Raw genomic sequence first — 19,444 nt, 5'->3', positions numbered from 1 at the left:
CGGGCTCGCCAGGGTCCTCCGACGGTCGCTCGGTGACCCTCACCTGGGCTCGGGGCGGCTTGTGGAGACCAAGCGCTTCCGGTCCGGGGGGTGTTTCCAGGGGCTCCAGACCTCACCCGTCGGGACCCTGCACCAACCGCCGGCTCCTGGCTGACCTCGGGGGCAGAGACGGACGCCCCGCGGCACCCCGCCGCGGCTCCCGGCGTCCCCCCGCGCCTCCACCTCGCCCCTGGGCCCCCGCAGGAGGCGCCGGACTCCGGCTCCCCGCAGAGGCCTCACCCGCCGCTCGCGGCCCCGGGCGCCGCCCCGCCCCCGCGAGCCCCGCAGGCTGGGGTCCCGGGACCCGCGCGGCAATGGCGCCGCCGGAAACTGGCCCCTCGACTTCCTCGGGCCCCCTGCGGGCTGGGGCCGGCCGGGGGGCGGGACGCGCCAGCCGCGGCTTCCGCCTTCCTGCTTCCGGCCTGGAGGTGAGTTGGAAGTCGGGGGTCTGAGCCCGCGGTCGCTGCCGTGACGGGGGCGCCCGGCCCACCCGCGCGCCCCGAGGAGGCCCGAGCTGCGGCGGGACCACGCCCGGCTGCCCGGGACCCGCCCGCTCTCCGATTCCCGCCGAGGCCGCCGGGCGAGCGAACGTGGCTCCCTGGGGCGGGCGGCCGGATGGGGTGAGGGAACTAGAGGGAGAAAGGACCACACCGAGGATGGACGCGACGTGCTGACGGCGGCCACGCACCGTCAGGGCCGCGCGGGCTGGGCGGACGTGAAGCCCGGGCTCGACCCCTCACCGGGGGAGAAGAGTAAGACTGACTTCTCCGAGGCGGGGGCCTCGCGGGTTTGGGTCGCGTGCAAGCGCCCGGGAGCCGTGGCGGCCTGTGGGCCGTGGCTTTTCTGTCTTAGTGGCTAGAACTTTGCCACGAGCCCGGCCCTTCACTTCCGCGTTACTCTTTTTTTCTTTCTTTCTTTTTTTTTTCTTCTCAAAGTTTCTTCGATTGTCACTGAATTTTGCCTTAGTCAGTTCGTGACCGTGCTGGAGAAGTTGTGAACCATCTGTTGATGGACCTCCGTGTGGGCCCGAGAATCCAAGGCAGGGTGCGGAGGGCCAGGCCCGTTAACAGGGTCCTACCGGCACTTGAACGTTTGAGAGTATGAAGCGACCGGTGGAGGGATGGTAAAGCCTGTGGCACATGAGAGACAGAGGGGGGGGGGGGGGCAGAGACACAGGCTGAGGGGGAAGCAGGCTCCACGCAGGGAACCCGATGTGGGACTCGATCCTGGGTCTCCAGGGTCATGCGCTGGGCCGAAGGTGGCGCCAAACCGCTGAGCCACCCGGGCTGCCTCTGTGGTACTTTTTTGGAGGTGAAGGGATTGTGGGTGATGTTGTGTATTTTCCTTTGGTTTCTGTGAAGAACACGAATTGTGTAGTAGAGTGACCAAAAAAAAAAAAGTTCAAAATCTGGGAATGGATATGCTGTAACTTATCAGTGAACTCATTTTTCTCTTTATATGTCAGTGAGCCTCATAGTTTTATTTTGAAGTAATTTAGTAAAATAGTCGTAATTATACCAGTAATTAGGATTTTCTTAGAGGGCATTTGCAGGTGTCATGGTTTCTTTCTTCATATTAGGAAGAGGGGACCCCTGGGTGCCTCAGAGGTTGGGTGTCTGCATTCAGCCCAGGGCATGATCCTGGATCATGGGATCGAGTCCCATGTCGGGCTCCCTGCATGGAGCCTGCTTCTCCCTCTGCCTGTGCCTCTGCCTCTCTCTTTCTCTCTCTGTGTCTCTCGTGAATAAATAAATAAAACCTAAAAAAAATTTAGGAAAGAATAGGTACTAATGTGTATAGTGTGCTAGGCAATTTTACATGTCATTTATAGGTTGCATAGGTAGGATTTCAAAATAGTCTATTTGAAATTTTCACAATTATCCTAAAAGTTGACTTTTTCCCCTCATATCTGTTTTCAATACAGAATTTAAACTTTCTCTCACAAGTGTATGGTAGAACTAAAGACAACAGACAAGCAAGAGTCATCTGACACTAATTGGCTCACCAGTAATCCCAGGACAAAGTTGGAAAGAACTACTCAAGCATAAGGTAGACGGCTTTTTATATTCCAGCCAAAATTGTGCATGTATGTACACCCATTCCTACCCAAGTATTCTTAATTTTCACCTTTGAATAGAGGTTGACCCAAACACGAAAGGTTGAAAATCAGCCTCTGGGGCAAAATAGAAAATGTCACTCAGATCCACACCATCCGTATTTACCAGATGGCCGTCCCATACCAACTCAGAGTGGAACAAAATGCTTGGCACCTGTTATGGGTAATTTTTTCATTTATTCAATTATGTCCTCAAGTAGGAATCTTCAGAGAGGAAAGAGGGCATACATAAGATAGCATGTCCTTTTTTTGCTTATGTCTCTTTGCACACGAATGTGGATATTAATCGTGCCTCCCATACCATGTCTCTTTTTCATCCCTGGAAACAGCCATGCATTCATTACCTTCCTTTCTCTCAACCTTTTCATGTATTCTGTGGCTTGTCCTTTTCAAACACCAAATTTGGTGAATCACATTTTTGTTAATTAGTACTTAATAATACTAAGTCTGTGTCAAAAAATACCAAACAGGATTCAGCTGTTTCCTGGAAGGAGCGCTTAAGACTCAGGACTTTTTTTAAAAAGTCTGTTGCTAAAGAAAATTGGCCGTTTCTGAACACAGATTCCACAGGGTTTTTACTTTTTATCTTCTATACCTTTACACTTTTAAGTGTTACCCTAGTTGAATTATTTTTCTTAACCGGAGATAACAGTCCATATTAAAATAGTACTAATGGATGGTTTTTCAAAACAAAAACCTAATGAGTTACAACAGAATTCCAAGTTAACTGAGTGTATGATGTAACTTTTTCAAAATTTGATTAACCACATAGTCTTTTCTCTTGTTGCCCCCCTCTTCCCTTTTCTGAAGACGGCCACAAAGATGTTTGATATAAAGGCTTGGGCTGAGTATGTTGTGGAATGGGCTGCAAAGGACCCGTATGGCTTCCTTACAACGGTTATCTTGGCCCTTACTCCATTGTTTCTAGCAAGTGCAGTACTGTCCTGGAAATTGGCCAAGATGATTGAGGCCAGGGAAAAGGAGCAAAAGAAGAAACAAAAACGTCAAGAAAATATTGCAAAAGCTAAACGACTAAAAAAGGATTGAAGGAATGAACAGGCTGTATAACCAGAGGAAAATTATTTTGAAAATTATGCAGCATTGGAAGGACCCACAGAGGTTTCTTTTCTGGTTTTTATGGCTATAATTTGTTGTAAACAAAGTCCGAATTCATGGAAGAATCATGTTAGTTGTCACCTCTACTGCAGCAACTTTTAGGTTTTGGTGTGGAAGTCTGATGACAGTTACTGTAAATTGGCATTTATTATGCTATAAATTCTTTATAATTGACTTAGTCATTTGCCATTTGGCAGCTTATGTTCTGAAATGAAAACATCCGGTGGTGAAGAATGACTATACATTATGAACTCTATTCAAATAATGGCTTAGAAAAGGGTTCTGTTCTGGGCGAAGGGAATTGAGGATGTAATAGTCAAAACTGTCCTGAGGTGAAAAGTGTGCTTTGGCTTAAAAGGCATATATTAATTACATCTTTTATCATTATTGCTTACTTCCTGGAATAGAATCATTTCTGGCTTTCTCAAAGCCACATATTAACCAATGACTCTTTGTGTTCTGCATTTTCTCATTTTAGCCTTTGAGATAATTATCAGACATTTTTAAAAAATCTCATTTTATAAAGAATTCTTATTGGCTATGTAGAATTACCACCTACCAGATAGAAGAATTTTTGTACTTATGAACACTGCCATTTTCGTAGAGCTGTCTTGTTGAGTAGAATAACACTTTGATTTAAAGCTTGCAGTAAAAATGCCAAACCTTGTGGTACCTTGGAAGCAGTTTAATCTTTACTGTGCTGTGTAGAAATGTGTAGTTAATATGTCTTACTATATAATTTGCTCATTATGTAGATGCCACTTGTGTGTTTTTATTCCATTCTTCATTTTAATTTATCTAGTAGTGATGTTCTGTACTTTCTGATCAAGCAGGTTCATGGTGAAAATTAAACTTTCAGACTTCTTTTAAGGAATTCTGAAAAAGTAATAGTTAAGTCCTATTTCATAAGTGGTAAAGGTTTAACATTTGGAAAAATTTTGTTCCCCATACTAGTAATTGGGTGAAAAAGATAAATTATGTCAAAATGAGAATGTGTTAAAATTAGAAATAAAGAGCTAAAAAGATACTTCCTTCAATTAAGTAGCATAACTGGAACTTTTTACTATTAAACATGGCTTTTATAAATGCAGAGTCCAATAATTTTGTTAACTGTCAGTATCTAATAGCTTATTAACATTTTCCTCACCTCTGCTAATGAATTTTAAATTACAAAAAATTGTCCACCAGCTTTAATTTAAAAATGAAACTAGATATTGAAATAAATCTGATACTTTTTTATAAAGAGGTCCTGGGTTTTTTGTTTTTGTTTTTTTTAAAGGAAGGGTTAATAAAGTTAGATATGTTACAGAAGTTAGACTTTTGAAAGGGTTCAGAATTTATTTGTAGCTACAAGCCTACTTGTAAAAGTTCAGGGCAATGTTTCTCAACTATGAAAACCTAAGGACTCATGAGAATGCTTATAGACTGGTCTCCAGGCACCGAAATAATTCAGTGTTTTGTTAGGTTACTTAAGTGATTTAGGATATCTTTATTGTCACTGAGGTTTTAATAGTTGAAATTACTGTTGAAATTAAAACTTAAACTGCTTCTGTGTATCTCCTAGTCCTCCTGGGTCTGCAGAGCATAGTTTAAGAAAAATTAGGCTAAGATACATGTAGAATTTGTCAATTATCTACTAAAGCTGTGCTTTCATTGATTTCTTGTATTGAAATCTGTTTTTCTATAATTTCTTTTCGAGTCTTAAACACATGCCAATTTTGAATTTGTTTGACATAGGCAGTTTCTTCAGCTTTAGTTTTTTTCCCAACATCTATGGTGCCTTTTTATATATGTGAAATCAACAGATTTTATAATATGTATGTCTTTACATTTGTGTTTATGTGGGGGAAATGGGGAATGCAAAATAGAGTATTGTGAGGGTTGAGATTCTTCAGAAAAATCAGTCTTTTCTCTGCAACAAATAATACTATTGATGAAAGAATATCATTCTTATTATGCCTAATAAGGCATAAAATTTCTTTTAAAAATTGCCTTTTTATGTTGCTTCTGAAGTTTTGAGGATATAATCAATTACCTTTTTTTATTTAAAGATTTTATTTATTTATTAGAGACACGGGGGTGGGGGGCGAGAGAGAGAGAGAGAGAGAGAGAGAGACAGAGAGACAGAGAGACAGAGAGATAGAGACAGGCAGAGGGAGAAGCAGGCTCCATGCAGGGAGCCTGATGCGGGACTCGATCCCGGGTCCCCAGGATCACGCCCTGGGCTGAAGGCGGCCCTAAGCCACTGAGCCACCCCGGCTGCCCATCAATTAGCTTTTTATGGCTGGTTTTGGGAACAACACAGGCTGCCTATAATAGATATTTTACCCAAAAAAGAAAAAAAGGTTTGTGTGTCAAAATTTGATCCATACTATCCATGTGATAAACTTCAGCATGGTATTGCTACATCAGATATACTTTTTAGTATAGCATTTTTAACTTTTATTTCTTGAGGTTATAGTAAGCAAAGTAAGCTTTCCAAGCTGTGAGCTTGAAAACCAATGTTGAGATAAATTATAATTAACAGCTCCTGACTCATTCCTTCTTTGCTTACACATAATGTAAAGGAAAGGGGTAAGGGGCACTTTACACCTCATCTGGTATTACGTTAGAGGTAATCTGTGTCCTGTTAATGATTGTTTTTATGTTTGCAATTGGTTATAACATAACTCTGATTTACTTTATATCTGAAATATATACATATGTATATGTATGTACTTCTCAAATGTATTAAAATAGATTCCATGTTCAAATACCACAAGTTTGGGAAATATAAAAAACACGGGATTATTCCTATGTGATTTCTTGGAGTCTTTTAACTGTATTTAATTATTACAGACTCTTCTCACTTCTGGTTTATCCCCCAAAGAACATAGACACCGTTTGAGAAAGCCTGCTCTATGTAAATTCCAGTTACATTTATTTTATTTTTGTCTTTGTGTTTTATTTTTTGTTTGGTGAGATCAGATCACATTTTAAATAGTGTGGTTAATGAGATAGCATTAAAAATATAATGTATTGGTTCAGGCTGATTAAATGATAGAAATCAGTAAAAGTAGGAATGGAAAAGAATAACAATGGGAAAATTTTTTTCCTCCATTTTTGTTGATTTTCAACTTCATATATCCAAGGCATAGCTAATAGGCTAGATTTATAGAATTAAACCCAATAGCCAACACATTTTCTGTACTTGAGCAGTCAGAAATCTGCTACATGCATGTATAGCACAGGCATGGGAAATCAAGAACAGTTTACCTCTGAGAAAGTACTTAAGGTATATATGATACTTTAATTACTTTGAAATGAACATTTTTATTTTTGGAATTAAAGAAACCTTTGCTTAGGTTTAAAGTCTGTCTTGAAAAAAATAAAGACATTTTCATTTAAAAATTTTTAAAATTTTATTTATTCATGAAAGACACAGAGGGAGAGGCAGAGACATAGGCAGAGGGAAAAGCAGGCTCTTACCAGGAAGCCTGATGCAGGACTGGATCCCAGGACCTCGACCATGCCCTGTGCTAAAGGCAGACACACTCAACCACTGAGCCACCAAGGCATCCCAAGACCTTTTCATTTTTTAAAAAACTTGTAACTGTCCAAAATCTAACTATTTAAGATATGACATATGGTGGACAAACAAGGAATTCTGATAATACTTTGATACTTTAATTGTGTTTGGCACGTGTCTGGCATAAAAGCCAAATATAAAAAAGATTGCTTAGAAAGGTAAATTGAATTAGGGCAAGGTTATAGTTCATTTTTATGTAGGACATTTAACTCTGTTCCCGTACCACCTAACAGTGCCACCAGTCATCCAAAAAATGTTAGTCTTGAGGAAAGGAGTGTGGATGAATTATTAGAAATGTCATTTTCACTTCTTGAAATCACTTTTTTAAAAAAAGATTTTATTTATTTATTAGAGCACAAGCAGGGGGAGCAGCAGAGAGAGAGGGAAAAGCAGGCTTCCTGCTGAGGGGGGAGCTTGACCTGGGGCTCTACCCCCAGGTCCCTGGGATCATGGCCTGAGCCGAAGGCAGATACTTTAACCAACTGAGCCACCCAGGCACCCCTTGAAATCACTTTAAAACTTCATGCTCTAGGGGCATCTGGCTAGAGTGTACAACTCTTGATCTTAGAGTTGTAAGTTTGAGCCCCGTGGTGGGTATAGAGATTACTTAAAAATAAAATCTTTTTTGAAAAAAGTGTATGCTCTACTAATAATGGTGGGCCAGTATCATAATTTTACTTCAGGTATTCTCCCACAAGGACTTCTGGTTAAGATTTTCTTTTCTGGTTATGTAAAACAGCTATTTTAATTTTATTTTTTATGCCTCATCTACTTAGTATTTATTTTTTAAGTTTTTACTTAAATTCCAGTTAGTGAACATACAGTGTAACATTAGTTTCAGGTGTAAATTTAGTGATTCAGCACTTCAATACGACACCCAGTCCTCATCACAAGTGTCCCTATAATCTCCATCACTGATTTCACCTATCCTCCCATCCTCCTCCCCGCTCTGGTAGCCATCGGTTTATTCTCTGTAGTTAATAAAACAAGTATTTTAAAAGGAAAACAAATTAAAAATGTAAATTGTCATGTTAAGATATTTATAGACTATAAGGCAAACATTTATAAAAAGATATGTATAGATTTCATTTAATCTAATAGCAGTAGAAATATTTTAGCATGTTAGAACATTTGTATTTTTTCTCATAAACCAAGACTCAAGAAATCTTAACTTATAATCAATTGCACTATTTTATCAATTTTATCTCTTTTTCTATTGCCTAGTGGCTAGTTCCTTTTTTTGCCTGTATGGTAAAATGTAATATTCTGTAATGATACAGAGACTCAATGGTTAACCTCATATTAACAGGTGCTGGAATGATAGTATTTTCACCAAGGGTCTTTTTTTTTGTCATTCAATAAGTATGTTATGGAAATAACGTTTGATTATTTGTTTTAATATTATGTTTTACAAAGTTGTATTTTTCCGTAATTTATTTCTTAAGCAATTAAAATTTTTACCTTCTATTAAGTAAAAATGTTAACCTATGTGTTTTTAAGAATTCAGTATTAAAACATGTAACTGGGACGCCTGGCTCAGTGGTTGAGCATCTGGTTTCTGCTCAGGGCTTGAGTGAGTCCCGCACTGGGCTTCCTGCAGGGAGCCTGAGTCCCCTCTGTGTCTCTGCCTCCCTCTGTATCTCATGAATAAATAAAAAAGGTCTTAAAAAAAAAAAAGAACCAAGGATTTCCTATAGAGCATTAAAATTTGAATCACTCTGTAAATATTTATTGAGCACCTATTATAATGCCATAACACTGTGAGCAGTATGTATTAGCAACAAAAACTTAGTTGTGTACTTCAGAAAACATGACCCTTCAAAATACTTTAGTATAATAATGAGTATTTTAACATCACCCGTCTTATGTTTTTCTTTTTTTTTTTTTTTTTAATTTTTATTTATTTATTTATTTATGATAGTCACATAGAGAGAGAGGCAGAGACACAGGCAGAGGGAGAAGCAGGCTCCATGCACCGGGAGCCTGACGTGGGATTTGATCCCGGGTCTCCAGGATCGTGCCCTGGGCCAAAGGCAGGCGCCAGACCGCTGCGCCACCCAGGGATCCCCCGTCTTATGTTTTTCTTAAATATACAAGTCACTGGAATCCCCATTGTCAGTGGAATTGGTGAGAGCCCTCGCCTATATTTCATTTTCCCAAATACTGTTTTTCTTTTTCTTTAGGGGGGGGAGGGGCAGAGAATTCCAAGCATGCTTCACACCAGCATGGAGCCCAATTTCACAGACCTGAGATCATGACCTGAGCACAGGAGTCGAAATCAGGAGTCGGATGCTTAACTGAGCCACCCAGGTGCCTCTCTCAAAATAATTTTTTATCTTAGGGAACTCCAGTTAACATACCATTTCTCTTTACTGTCCCTTCAGACTTTGTGATGATTATCTTCTGTTGGTCCTAATTTCTCTTTTCAAACTCCAGGCTTTTGTGGCTTTTTTTGATTTATCAACTACATTTTCTTCACCTCCACATGTTTTAATCCAAGTTCATGCTTATTAATCCTTCAGAATCTTAACAGAATGCTTCTCCAGAAATGGCAGTCTTCTCATTTTTCTCTTCACTGGGTACTTTAGGAGACAGCACTAATTACCATTATCTTCTTTCATGATATACATTGGAGTTCCTAAATGATCATAAGGATTCAAAATGTACTGAGCGCATAAAGCTATAAGATACATCACAAGGGAGGAATCCTAAAAGGGAAAACCAAAGCAAATTCATAAATAGGATGATGATTAAAGCAAATGAAGGAGTTATACCTAAAGAAGTTGGGTTTTGGGGTGCCTGGCTGGCTCAGTTGGTAGAGTGTGTGACTCTTGATCTCAGTTGTAAGTTTGAACTCCACGTTTGGTGTAGATTACTTAAAAATCTTTAAAAAATAGGCTTCTATGTATAGTTCATAACCTCACATTTCTTATGCATACTAAAAATGAATTCTTGGGTAGCCCGGGTGGCTCAGCGGTTTAGCGCCGCCTTCAGCCTAGGGTGTGATCTTGGAGACCCTGGATCAGAGTCTCACATCAGGCTCCCTGCATGGAGCCTGCTGCTCCCTCTGCCTGTGTGTCTCTCTCTACTCTGTGTCTCTCATGAATAAATAAATAATAAAATCTTAAAAAAAAAAAGCTTAATGGAACTGAGAATTACTGTATACTCAGAAAACAACAAAGTAATTTTTACTTCTTTTATTGTTAAAAAAAGTTACACAAATGAAATACTACCACAGCTCATTCATTGATTTGGGTTCTTGCTGCCTTGTGGCATCCAGGATCCCGGTTGAAAGATTTTACCAGTGCTGGTGGGAGCCACGGAAGGTTCTTCCTTTCCAAAGTATGGAGCCGAGGCATGCCCTTTGATCTGAGTTTGAACTGGCTGAGCCAAGAGTTCTTCCTTGCTCCCTTTGCTAAGGAGTTTTTCTTCTTCATAAAGATGTTGACTTTTAATTTTAATTTCTTCTCTTTTTTTTTCATTCTTTAGTATTTCCTGCATGTATATACAAATGGAAGACATTACTAAATTTGAGTTAGATTTAACCCAAACTCTATAGGTTTTGTGAAAGTAAAATAACTAATAAATATATATATATACATGATATTTGCTTTCAATTAAAATAAAACATAGATATGCACAGGACAAGCTTAAAAAAGTTACCTGATACTGTACCATTATAATTTGAATTAAACAGCTCTGCTGTCAATACTGTAGTAAGATGTGAAGGACCACAAAGCAAAACTATTCAATTACCCAAGATATAAAACAAACTACTTAACATGAAACATTACACAAGAGCATAAGTTACTCTGTCAAAGATTTCCTAAGCTTAGCTATTTTTTGGCTCGAAATTGATCATCGGTGGTACTAGAGAGGAAGTGAAGGGTTGAGGGCCTCAGCAAGCTGCTCCCACCAGTCTAATTTTCTGTGGGAATGAAAGCATGGATGCTGCTGCCACCCCCTATAGCACCAGAACCAAGTCCCATCTATGTCCCTTTCTTTCCTGGAGTCGTGGGTGTGGCGGTGAGGAGGAGGATGAGGAGGGCATCAGTTCAGCATGCCCTGGGCGCCAGTGGCAGAGGCACTTTGCTTTTGGAAATGCTTCCTCAGATTAGTACAAGCTATTTGTGCAATGCAGTTCTGTCCCTCAGAACTGCTATTCAACCCATAAGGATCTATACTCCAAATTAGTTTATTTCACTGGTTACAGTGGAAACATCGAATTTAAGATGTAAGAAGCATCACTGTTACACACTGTTACACAGACCACTACAAAAGGCAAACTCCACACATCCTCATTTTAGTGATGTTAAAATTTGAAAAGATGTGTACCTTAAAAACATGAAATAAAGTCATTACATCTTTTATCTTTATTGATCCCTTCTTCCTCTTATTTTCAAGCAGGTAATATTTTTAAATACTTTTTGCTTGTATTTTTAAATTTTTCCTTAACATATCATTTATAATATTAAAAAAGTTGAATGTTAATGTAACTAATATTGGACAACACTGACAAGAACAAGTTCTTCCAAGTCACGTGTTTTAATTTCAACACTAAAAAAACGACCCTTAAAAGCAACCTCTAGGTATCTAAATGTATGATGCAACCTTCCTGTTTCTAAAGTGGATTTCAAGTAGTATTAGCCCTTAAAAGGTAAACACTGATAATTAAAATTACATTTGATTTGAATGGTTTTTACTTAAAAAGTTTTTTGGAGCACAGAGTGTTAATGGAATTAGTTTTAAGCACAAAGAAGGGCCCATCTAGTGCAACTTCCCCTTCAAAGCAAACATGTTTGGGAAAGACTATAAATATTCATGTGATTTCTACAACAGACCAATTCCCCATGAATAGTTTAATAACCACAGTAACTGGGTTCAAGGCCAGCTATTATGAGCGAGGGTGAGACTAGCGAGGCTTTTAGGCACCCTGTAGAGTTGTCAGGTGAAGCAACCATGTGTCACAAAGGAAATCTTTGTCAATACGATACAGGAAACAGTGGAAGTAGAAAAAAATACGTTTTCCATAACCCTATACTCTTCAATACCCTCTATGCCTTCCTGTGTCTTCATGGAAGCCCTGGAGCAGAATGAAAGCTACGGAACTCAGTTGAACTTGCAGTGGTAAACCACCCCAGGTAGCAAGATGCTACTGAGAAGTTGGTATGCACCTTGTTTGGTGTTGGTGTCAGGGGATCAGTCACATCACATCCCCTGAAGCTCCCATTCCTGCTTTATTTACCTCAGCTCTTCTGCAGTCTTACAGCTGGTGTAAACGTCTAGCTGCTGCATCAAAGACAGGTGAGAGCAGAGAGCTGTTCTTTCTTTTGTTCTGTTTTCGAGTAAGTTCTCTTTATTCACCATCACTCTGCCAAATCAGTTTCTTTCTTACAACAGCCATTTAGGCAAATGAAAAACTCAATCTTCTGAATATGTTAATTATTTTAACATGAAGACTGATTAAAAATTTCAAGAGTTGAAAGACATGGAGATTATCATTTTACCTAGAAAAGAATTTCCCTTGTCTTTTCTTTTAAACTGTTACCAGACCCCTCCTAACAGCCTCCAGAAAAATTAAACAGAACATAAATCATGTATGAAAGGAAATCTAGTTTTGTAAATATTTAGAATAGATAAGATGAAAGTTAGATGGATAAAACATGAATCTGGAGAGTTAAGTCATTTTGTAACAAAGCCTATTTTACAGTAGAAATTACCATAAAATAAGAATTTTTCCTTTCATTTCCTTTGAACACCACCACCTTCAGTCTCAGTACATTCATCAATAAAACTAGTATGTTTCAATGTGTAGAAATAAACTAAGAGCAAGTGGGCCTTCCTTCATATAAAATGTTTATATGTTTAAAATAAATATCCTTTCATATGCTGCTTTTCTCCCTGAAAATATTCAACATAAAAAAAGAAGGTTGTATGATTTAGCATTGTACCACAATTTACTGAGTGAACACCCCTACTGTTATTTCCAAAATGACACATTTTCTTTTTTTTTTTTAAAGATTTTATTTATTCATGAAAGACACAGAGGAGAGAGGCAGAAACACAGGCAGAGGAAGAAGCAGGCTCCATGCAGGGAGCCTGATGTGGGACTCGATCCCGGGTCTCCAGGATCACACCCCAGGCCACAGGTGGCACTAAACCGCTGCGCCACTGGGGCTGCCCCTAAAGTGACACATTTTCATTTTAAAAAATGGCACTGTGATGATCATCCACATATTTCCTTGACTCAAACATAGTTTTTTTTTTTTTTTTTAAGATTTTATTTATTCATGAGAGACAGAGAGAGAGAGGCAGAGACACAGGCAGAGGGAGAAGCAGGCTCCATGCAGGGAGCCTGATGTGGGACTCGATCCCGGGACTCCAGGATCACGCCCCTGGGACAAAGGCAGGTGCTAAATCACTGAGCCACCCAGGGATCCCCCAGACATAGTTTTAATGCCAAACTACCTGTTACTAGCTGTGATACCAAGAAGGTCACTTAAGTTTTTTTCAAGCTCAGTTTATCTGAAAATGGGAATAATGTGACTGTGTATGTATGAATATTTATACCTCAAATACTCATATGTATACTGTTCACATTGTTAGGGCTTCTGAAAGTCTGTGATTAAAACCATGGGCTCTGAAGCAGGACTATCTGCATACAAATCCCAGTTTGGACATGCACCAGCCCTGTGACCCTGTCAGAGTTGCTGAATCTCTCTGTATCTCAATTTCCTTGTGTAACGTGGAGGAAACAGTGCTGTCTTCTTCCACAGGCTGTTTTGAGGACTGGGAAAGAACTAGCTGCTGGGCAGTGGTAAGACAATAGAAGAGAGTACAGGTGAATATTTAAATAGTGGACTTTAAATAATGGAAACAGGTGGATTATTTATTCTATTAAAAAACAAACATACCAAATTCATATCCATCCTTCTTTCTTACTTCAGAGTAGAAATAAAGTTTCTTCAATACTTACACTGTTTAAGTAATTATAATTTTAACTATTTTATGACAAACATTGAATAACTATTTGTTGTGAAAACCTTGTAAATAGCAGAATCCCCATATCAATAGCTACTCTAATGAAGAATAAAGACAAAGTTCGTGATTTTGCTGGACTGAAAAATCTTCAATATTTTAATGTGCTACAGCCTTCAATAAAGCAGCACCCACTGCCACTTGATTGAGAATAGAGGTGTTAGTAAAATAAATCTACTGGCTTGAGACCAAGATGGAGTAACTGGCACTACACTAGTCTTTCTGCCATAAACAACTAGAAAGCTGGACAAAAAATACTAAACTTTTCAGGTATTAAATATTAAGTAGTGCAGCACTGTGATTCTTGAGAGAAGGGAAACAAATGAAATGAGCCCTGTATTACCTCAGCTTTCTGCCTGGAGGCATAATATGGACTGCTGCATAGGGTGGGGGAATCCAAGCAGAAGTTGTGCTAAAGAGATAGAGACATTGGTTACCAAGGCTGAGGAAGCTAGAATTTGTGGGGCAGGATACCAGAATAGGCAGGAAAAAAAGTCCCAGAAATCTGCTTAGGGGACCACTTGAGTATTCAGCTGAGTATTAAGCTTATGTCGCTAGGGTGAGATGCTACAGGGCCAGGAGTAACTACCAAGGAGCTGTAAACTGAACAACTGCTGGAGCGTGCATGAAGCTACAAGACGTTCAAGTTCTAGTCAGCCAGAGATGCCTCACCGAATACTCAAGGCATTCAGTATAAATACTTCAGAAAGATCACTCTTTAGGAGTAAGGATAAACTGGCATAAGAGTAGACGTAACTCTACACATGCATTGTCTAATATAGTAGCCACTAGCCACACATTTTAAATTAATTAGAATAAATTAAAAATTCAGTTCCTCAACTGCACTAGAAACATTTCAAGTGTTTATAGGAGTTAAATGTGACTAGTGGTTACCACATTGGAAAGAGTAGATGTAAAACATTCCCATCACTGCAGAAAACTCCTATTGGATACCACTGCTAGATCTGCCCTAAGAAAACTTAAAAGTTAGCCTCCAAAAGTTTGATTAATGTGTAATTTCATGTACTCTGAACAAAACTCAACATTTTTAAAAGGAGGACAACAAAACCCAGACAGTAAGCAATATACTATTTCAATGTTCATCATCCAATCAAGAAATCAAGGAAAGTGTGATCCAAACCCAGCCAACAGAAATAGACCCAAACATGATAGAAATGACGAAATTACTTCATAATTATGTGGTAAATATGAGGACTTTATCACAGCTACTATAGATATGTTCAAAGACAAAATGAACATAAACTATTAAAAGAGCCAAATGGAAACTTACAGAGGTAAAAAATATCATATGAAGTGAAAACTATAATGGATTTGCCTAATGGCAATTAGACACTGCAGAAGAAAAAACAATGAATCTGAAAACAAGGCAATGGAAACCATCTTAACTGATGCAAGACAGAGAAAAAAAAGCTTAAAAACTGTACTAGAACCTTGGTAAACTGTGGGACAATATCAAGCAGTCTAACATTGTAAATGGAGTCACAGAGAACAGACAGGGAGGGGAGGAAATAATGAGTAGAAATATTTCAAATAAACATAAATCTATATATTTAAGAAACTAAAAACAAAAACCTCTAAGCAGGAGAAGTACAAAACCAAAGTACATAAAACCAAATTGCTAAAAGCTAATGGTAAAGAGAAAAATCTTAAAATCAGCTGCAGAAAAAATATTTATTTATAAAAGAGACAAAAATACATACTATTTTGAGTTGTCATCAGAAAGAATGCAAGGTATAAAAACAATGTGTTGGCTTTAATGTGCTGAAAAAGAAGAAAAACTGCTAATGTAAAATCCTATATGAAGTGAAAATATCCTTCAAAAATGAAGGCATAGGGCAGCCCTGGTGGCACAGCGGTTTGGCGCCGCCTGCAGCCTGGGGTATGATCCTGGAGACGCAGGATCGAGTCCCACATCAGGCTCCCTGCATAGAGCCTGCTTCTCCCTCTGCCTGTGTCTCTGCCTCTCTCTCTCTCTCTGTGTCTATGAATAAATAAATAAAATTTAAAAAAACAAAAAAACAAAAATGAAGGCATAATAACATTTTTCAGGCAAAGAAAGTTTGCATTTATCACAAACCCCTATTACAGGAAACATTAAAGAAAGTACTTCAGGCTGAAAGAAAATGATACAAGATGAAAACTTGAATCTACATAACGGAAGGGCTAGTGACAGAAGGATGAGAATGGAGGACATCACTGCATGGAAAATGCTAGATTTGCAGGCACTCTGTTATGTGCCTGATGCTCTGGAACTTTATGTCACTCACTGTACGTTCCTTGAGCACATGAGTATCATCATACTGTATGGAAACTACTGCTAAGGAATTTGAGGCTTATCATGATTGTACCCCCACCAAAAGGACTTCTTAAGGTTTGCAAAGATATCAGTTCTTTTGATGACAAGTATAGCCTGAAAGCAAGGGGACTGTTGGGATTATATGCAGCCCTCAAATTAATAGCACTAGCTGGGAGTCAGACAGTGCCTCACTCCCTCCGTACTCCTATGCAACACAGAGCCTCAGCCCACCAAGCCTTCCATGTCCTACGCCATTGTCCTGGCTTCCCTGGCCTGATATTTGAAGCAGCAATATCAGCAACGGGTTTTTTTTTTTTTTTTAAAGATTTTATTTGCGATCCCTGGGTGGCTCAGTGGTTGAACATCTGCCTTTGGCTCAGGGCGTGATCCTGGAGTTCTAGGATTGAGTCCTGCATCGGGCTCTCTGCAGGGAGCCTGCTTCTACCTCTACCTATAAAAATCTTTTTTTTTTTTTTAAATAAAGAGTTTATTTACTTATTTATGAGAGACACACAGAGAGAGGCAGAGACACAGGCAGAGGGAGAAGCAGGCTCCTGATAAAGAGCCTGATGTGGGACTCCATCCTGGGACTCTGGGAACATGCCCTGAGCCAAAGGCAGATGCTCAAGGGAGCCACCCAGGCATCCTAACAATGGTCTTTCTCCATCTGAGGCTGAGCCCAGTGAAGCTGACAGTCATGCATGAGGTCAATGCCATTCTAAGAAGGTCACATCCAAGAGTCCCTGGGAGTGAAGTACTGAAGGATATCATTTTTAACTAAAGCTCAAGCAAGAAGAGAAAGAAACCATACTCAAAACATATAGCAAAATCTGTTATTTCAGAACTTTCCCTAAATATACTGTTAATGAATGACTATTCTGTGACAATCTCCCTCATTTCAACAGGCAGCAGAGTGTTCAGTTGGAGCAAATTAGCTTAGACTTTTTTTTATGGAGCCTTGACACTGGGAAAAAAGACAAATTCAGTTGTAAAAAGTACTATGTATTAAATGTTTGAATTTATGTATTTTCTGTGTCATATTATACATGACCATTGTTTGTGAAGGATTACATTGAAGACTTTTTTTTTTTTTAAAAAAAAGGAAAAGTTCTGGATGCCTTTAAAAAGCTCACCCCTGTTTTTAGCACAGTCAAGTTAATGGTTATTTATTGTATATAATTCATTAATTTGACAGTGTGAACTCAAACCTCAAAAGGTGTAGCTCAAGCCCCTTCCAGGGCCACTTCTTGGCTGAACTCTGCTTAAGAGCCCTTTTGGTGCTGCAGTACTCTACTCAGTGTTGCAAACTAAGTGTAATGCGAAAAGACTGAAAGGTTTTTTTTAGATTAATAAGATACAGACAAAAAGCTTGAAAATACAATCTTCTTCTTCTTTTTTTTAAAATATTTTATTAATTTATTTGAAAGGGAGAACAGAGGGACCAGGAGAGGGAGAAGGAGAAGCAGGCTCCCCAGTAAGCAGAGAGCCTGATGCAGGGCTTAATCCCAGGACCCTGAGATCATGAACTGAGCTGCAGGCAGATGCTCAACTGACTGAGCCACCCAGGAACCCTGAAAATGCAATCTTCTAACTTGTTGACTTATAGCACATTTGTAGACTTTAGCCATGATATAATCCCACTCGAATCATACGGTCCCTCATGCAAATTCTAGAATACAGGGATTTTTCAAGATGGTGTAGAAATCAGCTCTAATATAAGTTATACCTGTGGGAGGTGCTGGGTAACAGACTGAATACCGGAAATATAAAAAGAAGAGGTAAAACAAATGGCAGGATAGGACTAGACATCTGTGTAATGAGGCAGAAGAGATTACAGAAGAGATTACAGAAACCGAGGCAATGTAAACTTGAACCTTGGAACTCAGTTCTAGTATCCGAGAGAAGGGAAAGAGCTGCCTACAAGTGCTCTTGACGAAGTTATCCTGGCTGCAAGAAAGTTTAGATTACTCAACAAGTACTGGGGTGAGAAGGGCTGAGAAACATGTGAGTCAAAAAAGGTTATTTGGGGGACGCTTGGGTGGCTCACAGTTGAGCGTCTGTCTTTGATTCAGGGTGTGATCCTGGAGTCAGGGGATAGAGTTCCGCATTGGGCTCCCTGCATGGAGCCTGCTTCTCTCTCTGCCTGTATCTCTTCCAGTCTCTCTCTCTCTCTCTCTGCCTCTCATGAATAAATAAAATCTTTAAAAAAATTTTTTTTAAAAGGTTACTCAAGATTTTTCAGGTATCCACTGCATTCTGCATCTCTGGGGCCACGCATGGACCAGACATATGGGAATGAACAATTTGGAGTCTATTTTATTAAATAGAATTGAATATTTGGATACAGATCTAAGCATATACAAAAACATCTTGGAAGTATCATGTTTTTACACATATATCTAGTAAACAAGGTAAATACAAATTACCCATTATTACTAATTTAAGATACATAAAATGCCACGAGTATTTTTTTTAAAGATTTTATTAACCTATTTGAGAGAGAAAGTGAGAGAGAGCACAAGCAGGGGGAGTGGCAGGCAGAGGGAGCAGAGGGAGAGAGAGAGAAGCAGGGCTCCTGGGATCATGACCTGAGCCAAAGGCAGATGCTTAACTGACTGAGGCACCAAGCTGCCCCTCACTAGTACTTTTAAATTTCTTTGTAGTGCCATATGTATAAATAAAAGCAAATGATGGTTTCACAATATAATTCAAGATCCTAATCCCCTAACCCTATTTCAAATGAGAATTCTTCTATCAAGGAGTATTTCAGTAGTACTCTCTTATATACATATATATGATGATGATGGTGTGACATGCATGTTAAACATGAAATTCCATGATAATACATTTCAAAATTATTTGATAATTTTCATATAAATGGATCTGGAAATGGAACAGAGCTAATGGTATGTCCTTTATTAGGGAATTATAATGATTGTTTTAAAAGTGCTATGCATCCAGCTAGGAAAAAAGGCAGGCACGATACACATGTACATATATATTACAACCCAATGCTTCTTTGGTGTTCTGGTTCCATGCTTCTTTGGAGTTTAGCATTTATAAATGGTCTCCATTTGGTTTTAAGTACTTGTGAATTCCAAGTACACCATATATAACTATGTTCAAACAAGTACAAAACACATCTCAAGATAAAATCTAAATATGGTTTGAAGAAAATTAAACAGTTCTTTACTGTTAGAAAGTTTATTAAATTCAAGAGCAAGCAAAGATGTAGGAGTCAGTCTTATGC

At 39.2% G+C, this 19,444-nt stretch overlaps 2 protein-coding genes across 5 annotated transcripts in view; one reads left to right on the top strand and one right to left on the bottom strand.

Moving 5' to 3' along the window:
• Positions 1-330: 330 nt before the first annotated feature.
• On the top strand, positions 331-8,516 carry SMIM15 (small integral membrane protein 15). Of its 4 annotated transcripts, none has more exons than XM_041766098.1 (3): positions 331-467; positions 1,964-2,088; positions 2,966-8,516. In XM_041766098.1, exon 3 carries the CDS (start codon positions 2,978-2,980, stop codon positions 3,200-3,202), a length of 225 nt encoding a protein of 74 aa, XP_041622032.1. In that variant the 5' UTR covers positions 331-467; positions 1,964-2,088; positions 2,966-2,977; the 3' UTR covers positions 3,203-8,516. The 4 variants fall into 4 exon arrangements, with proteins under 4 accessions (XP_041622032.1, XP_041622031.1, XP_041622029.1 ...); XM_041766097.1 differs by lacking the exon at positions 331-467 and adding an exon at positions 521-659; XM_041766095.1 differs by lacking the exon at positions 331-467 and adding an exon at positions 654-791.
• Positions 8,517-10,021: 1,505 nt separating this feature from the next.
• Positions 10,022-19,444, bottom strand: part of NDUFAF2 (NADH:ubiquinone oxidoreductase complex assembly factor 2) — a 151,821-nt gene continuing 142,398 nt past the window's right edge. Inside the window, exon 4 of the mRNA XM_041766055.1 lies at positions 10,022-10,334. Coding sequence (XP_041621989.1) covers positions 10,083-10,334 — 252 coding nt within the window. The 3' untranslated portion in view covers positions 10,022-10,082. The remainder of the gene's footprint in view (positions 10,335-19,444) is intronic.

This window comes from Vulpes lagopus, chromosome 8, assembly GCF_018345385.1.
Source record: "Vulpes lagopus strain Blue_001 chromosome 8, ASM1834538v1, whole genome shotgun sequence".
Classification (NCBI taxonomy): Eukaryota; Metazoa; Chordata; class Mammalia; order Carnivora; family Canidae; genus Vulpes; species Vulpes lagopus.
The sequence above is the reverse complement of the archived record's forward strand: the minus strand, read 5'-3'. Positions and strand labels throughout refer to the sequence as shown.

What these genes read in the sequence shown, in the direction of transcription:
- SMIM15 (XM_041766098.1), top strand. Translation starts at nt 2,978, where the DNA reads ATGTTTGATATAAAGGCTTGGGCTGAGTATGTTGTGGAATGGGCTGCA.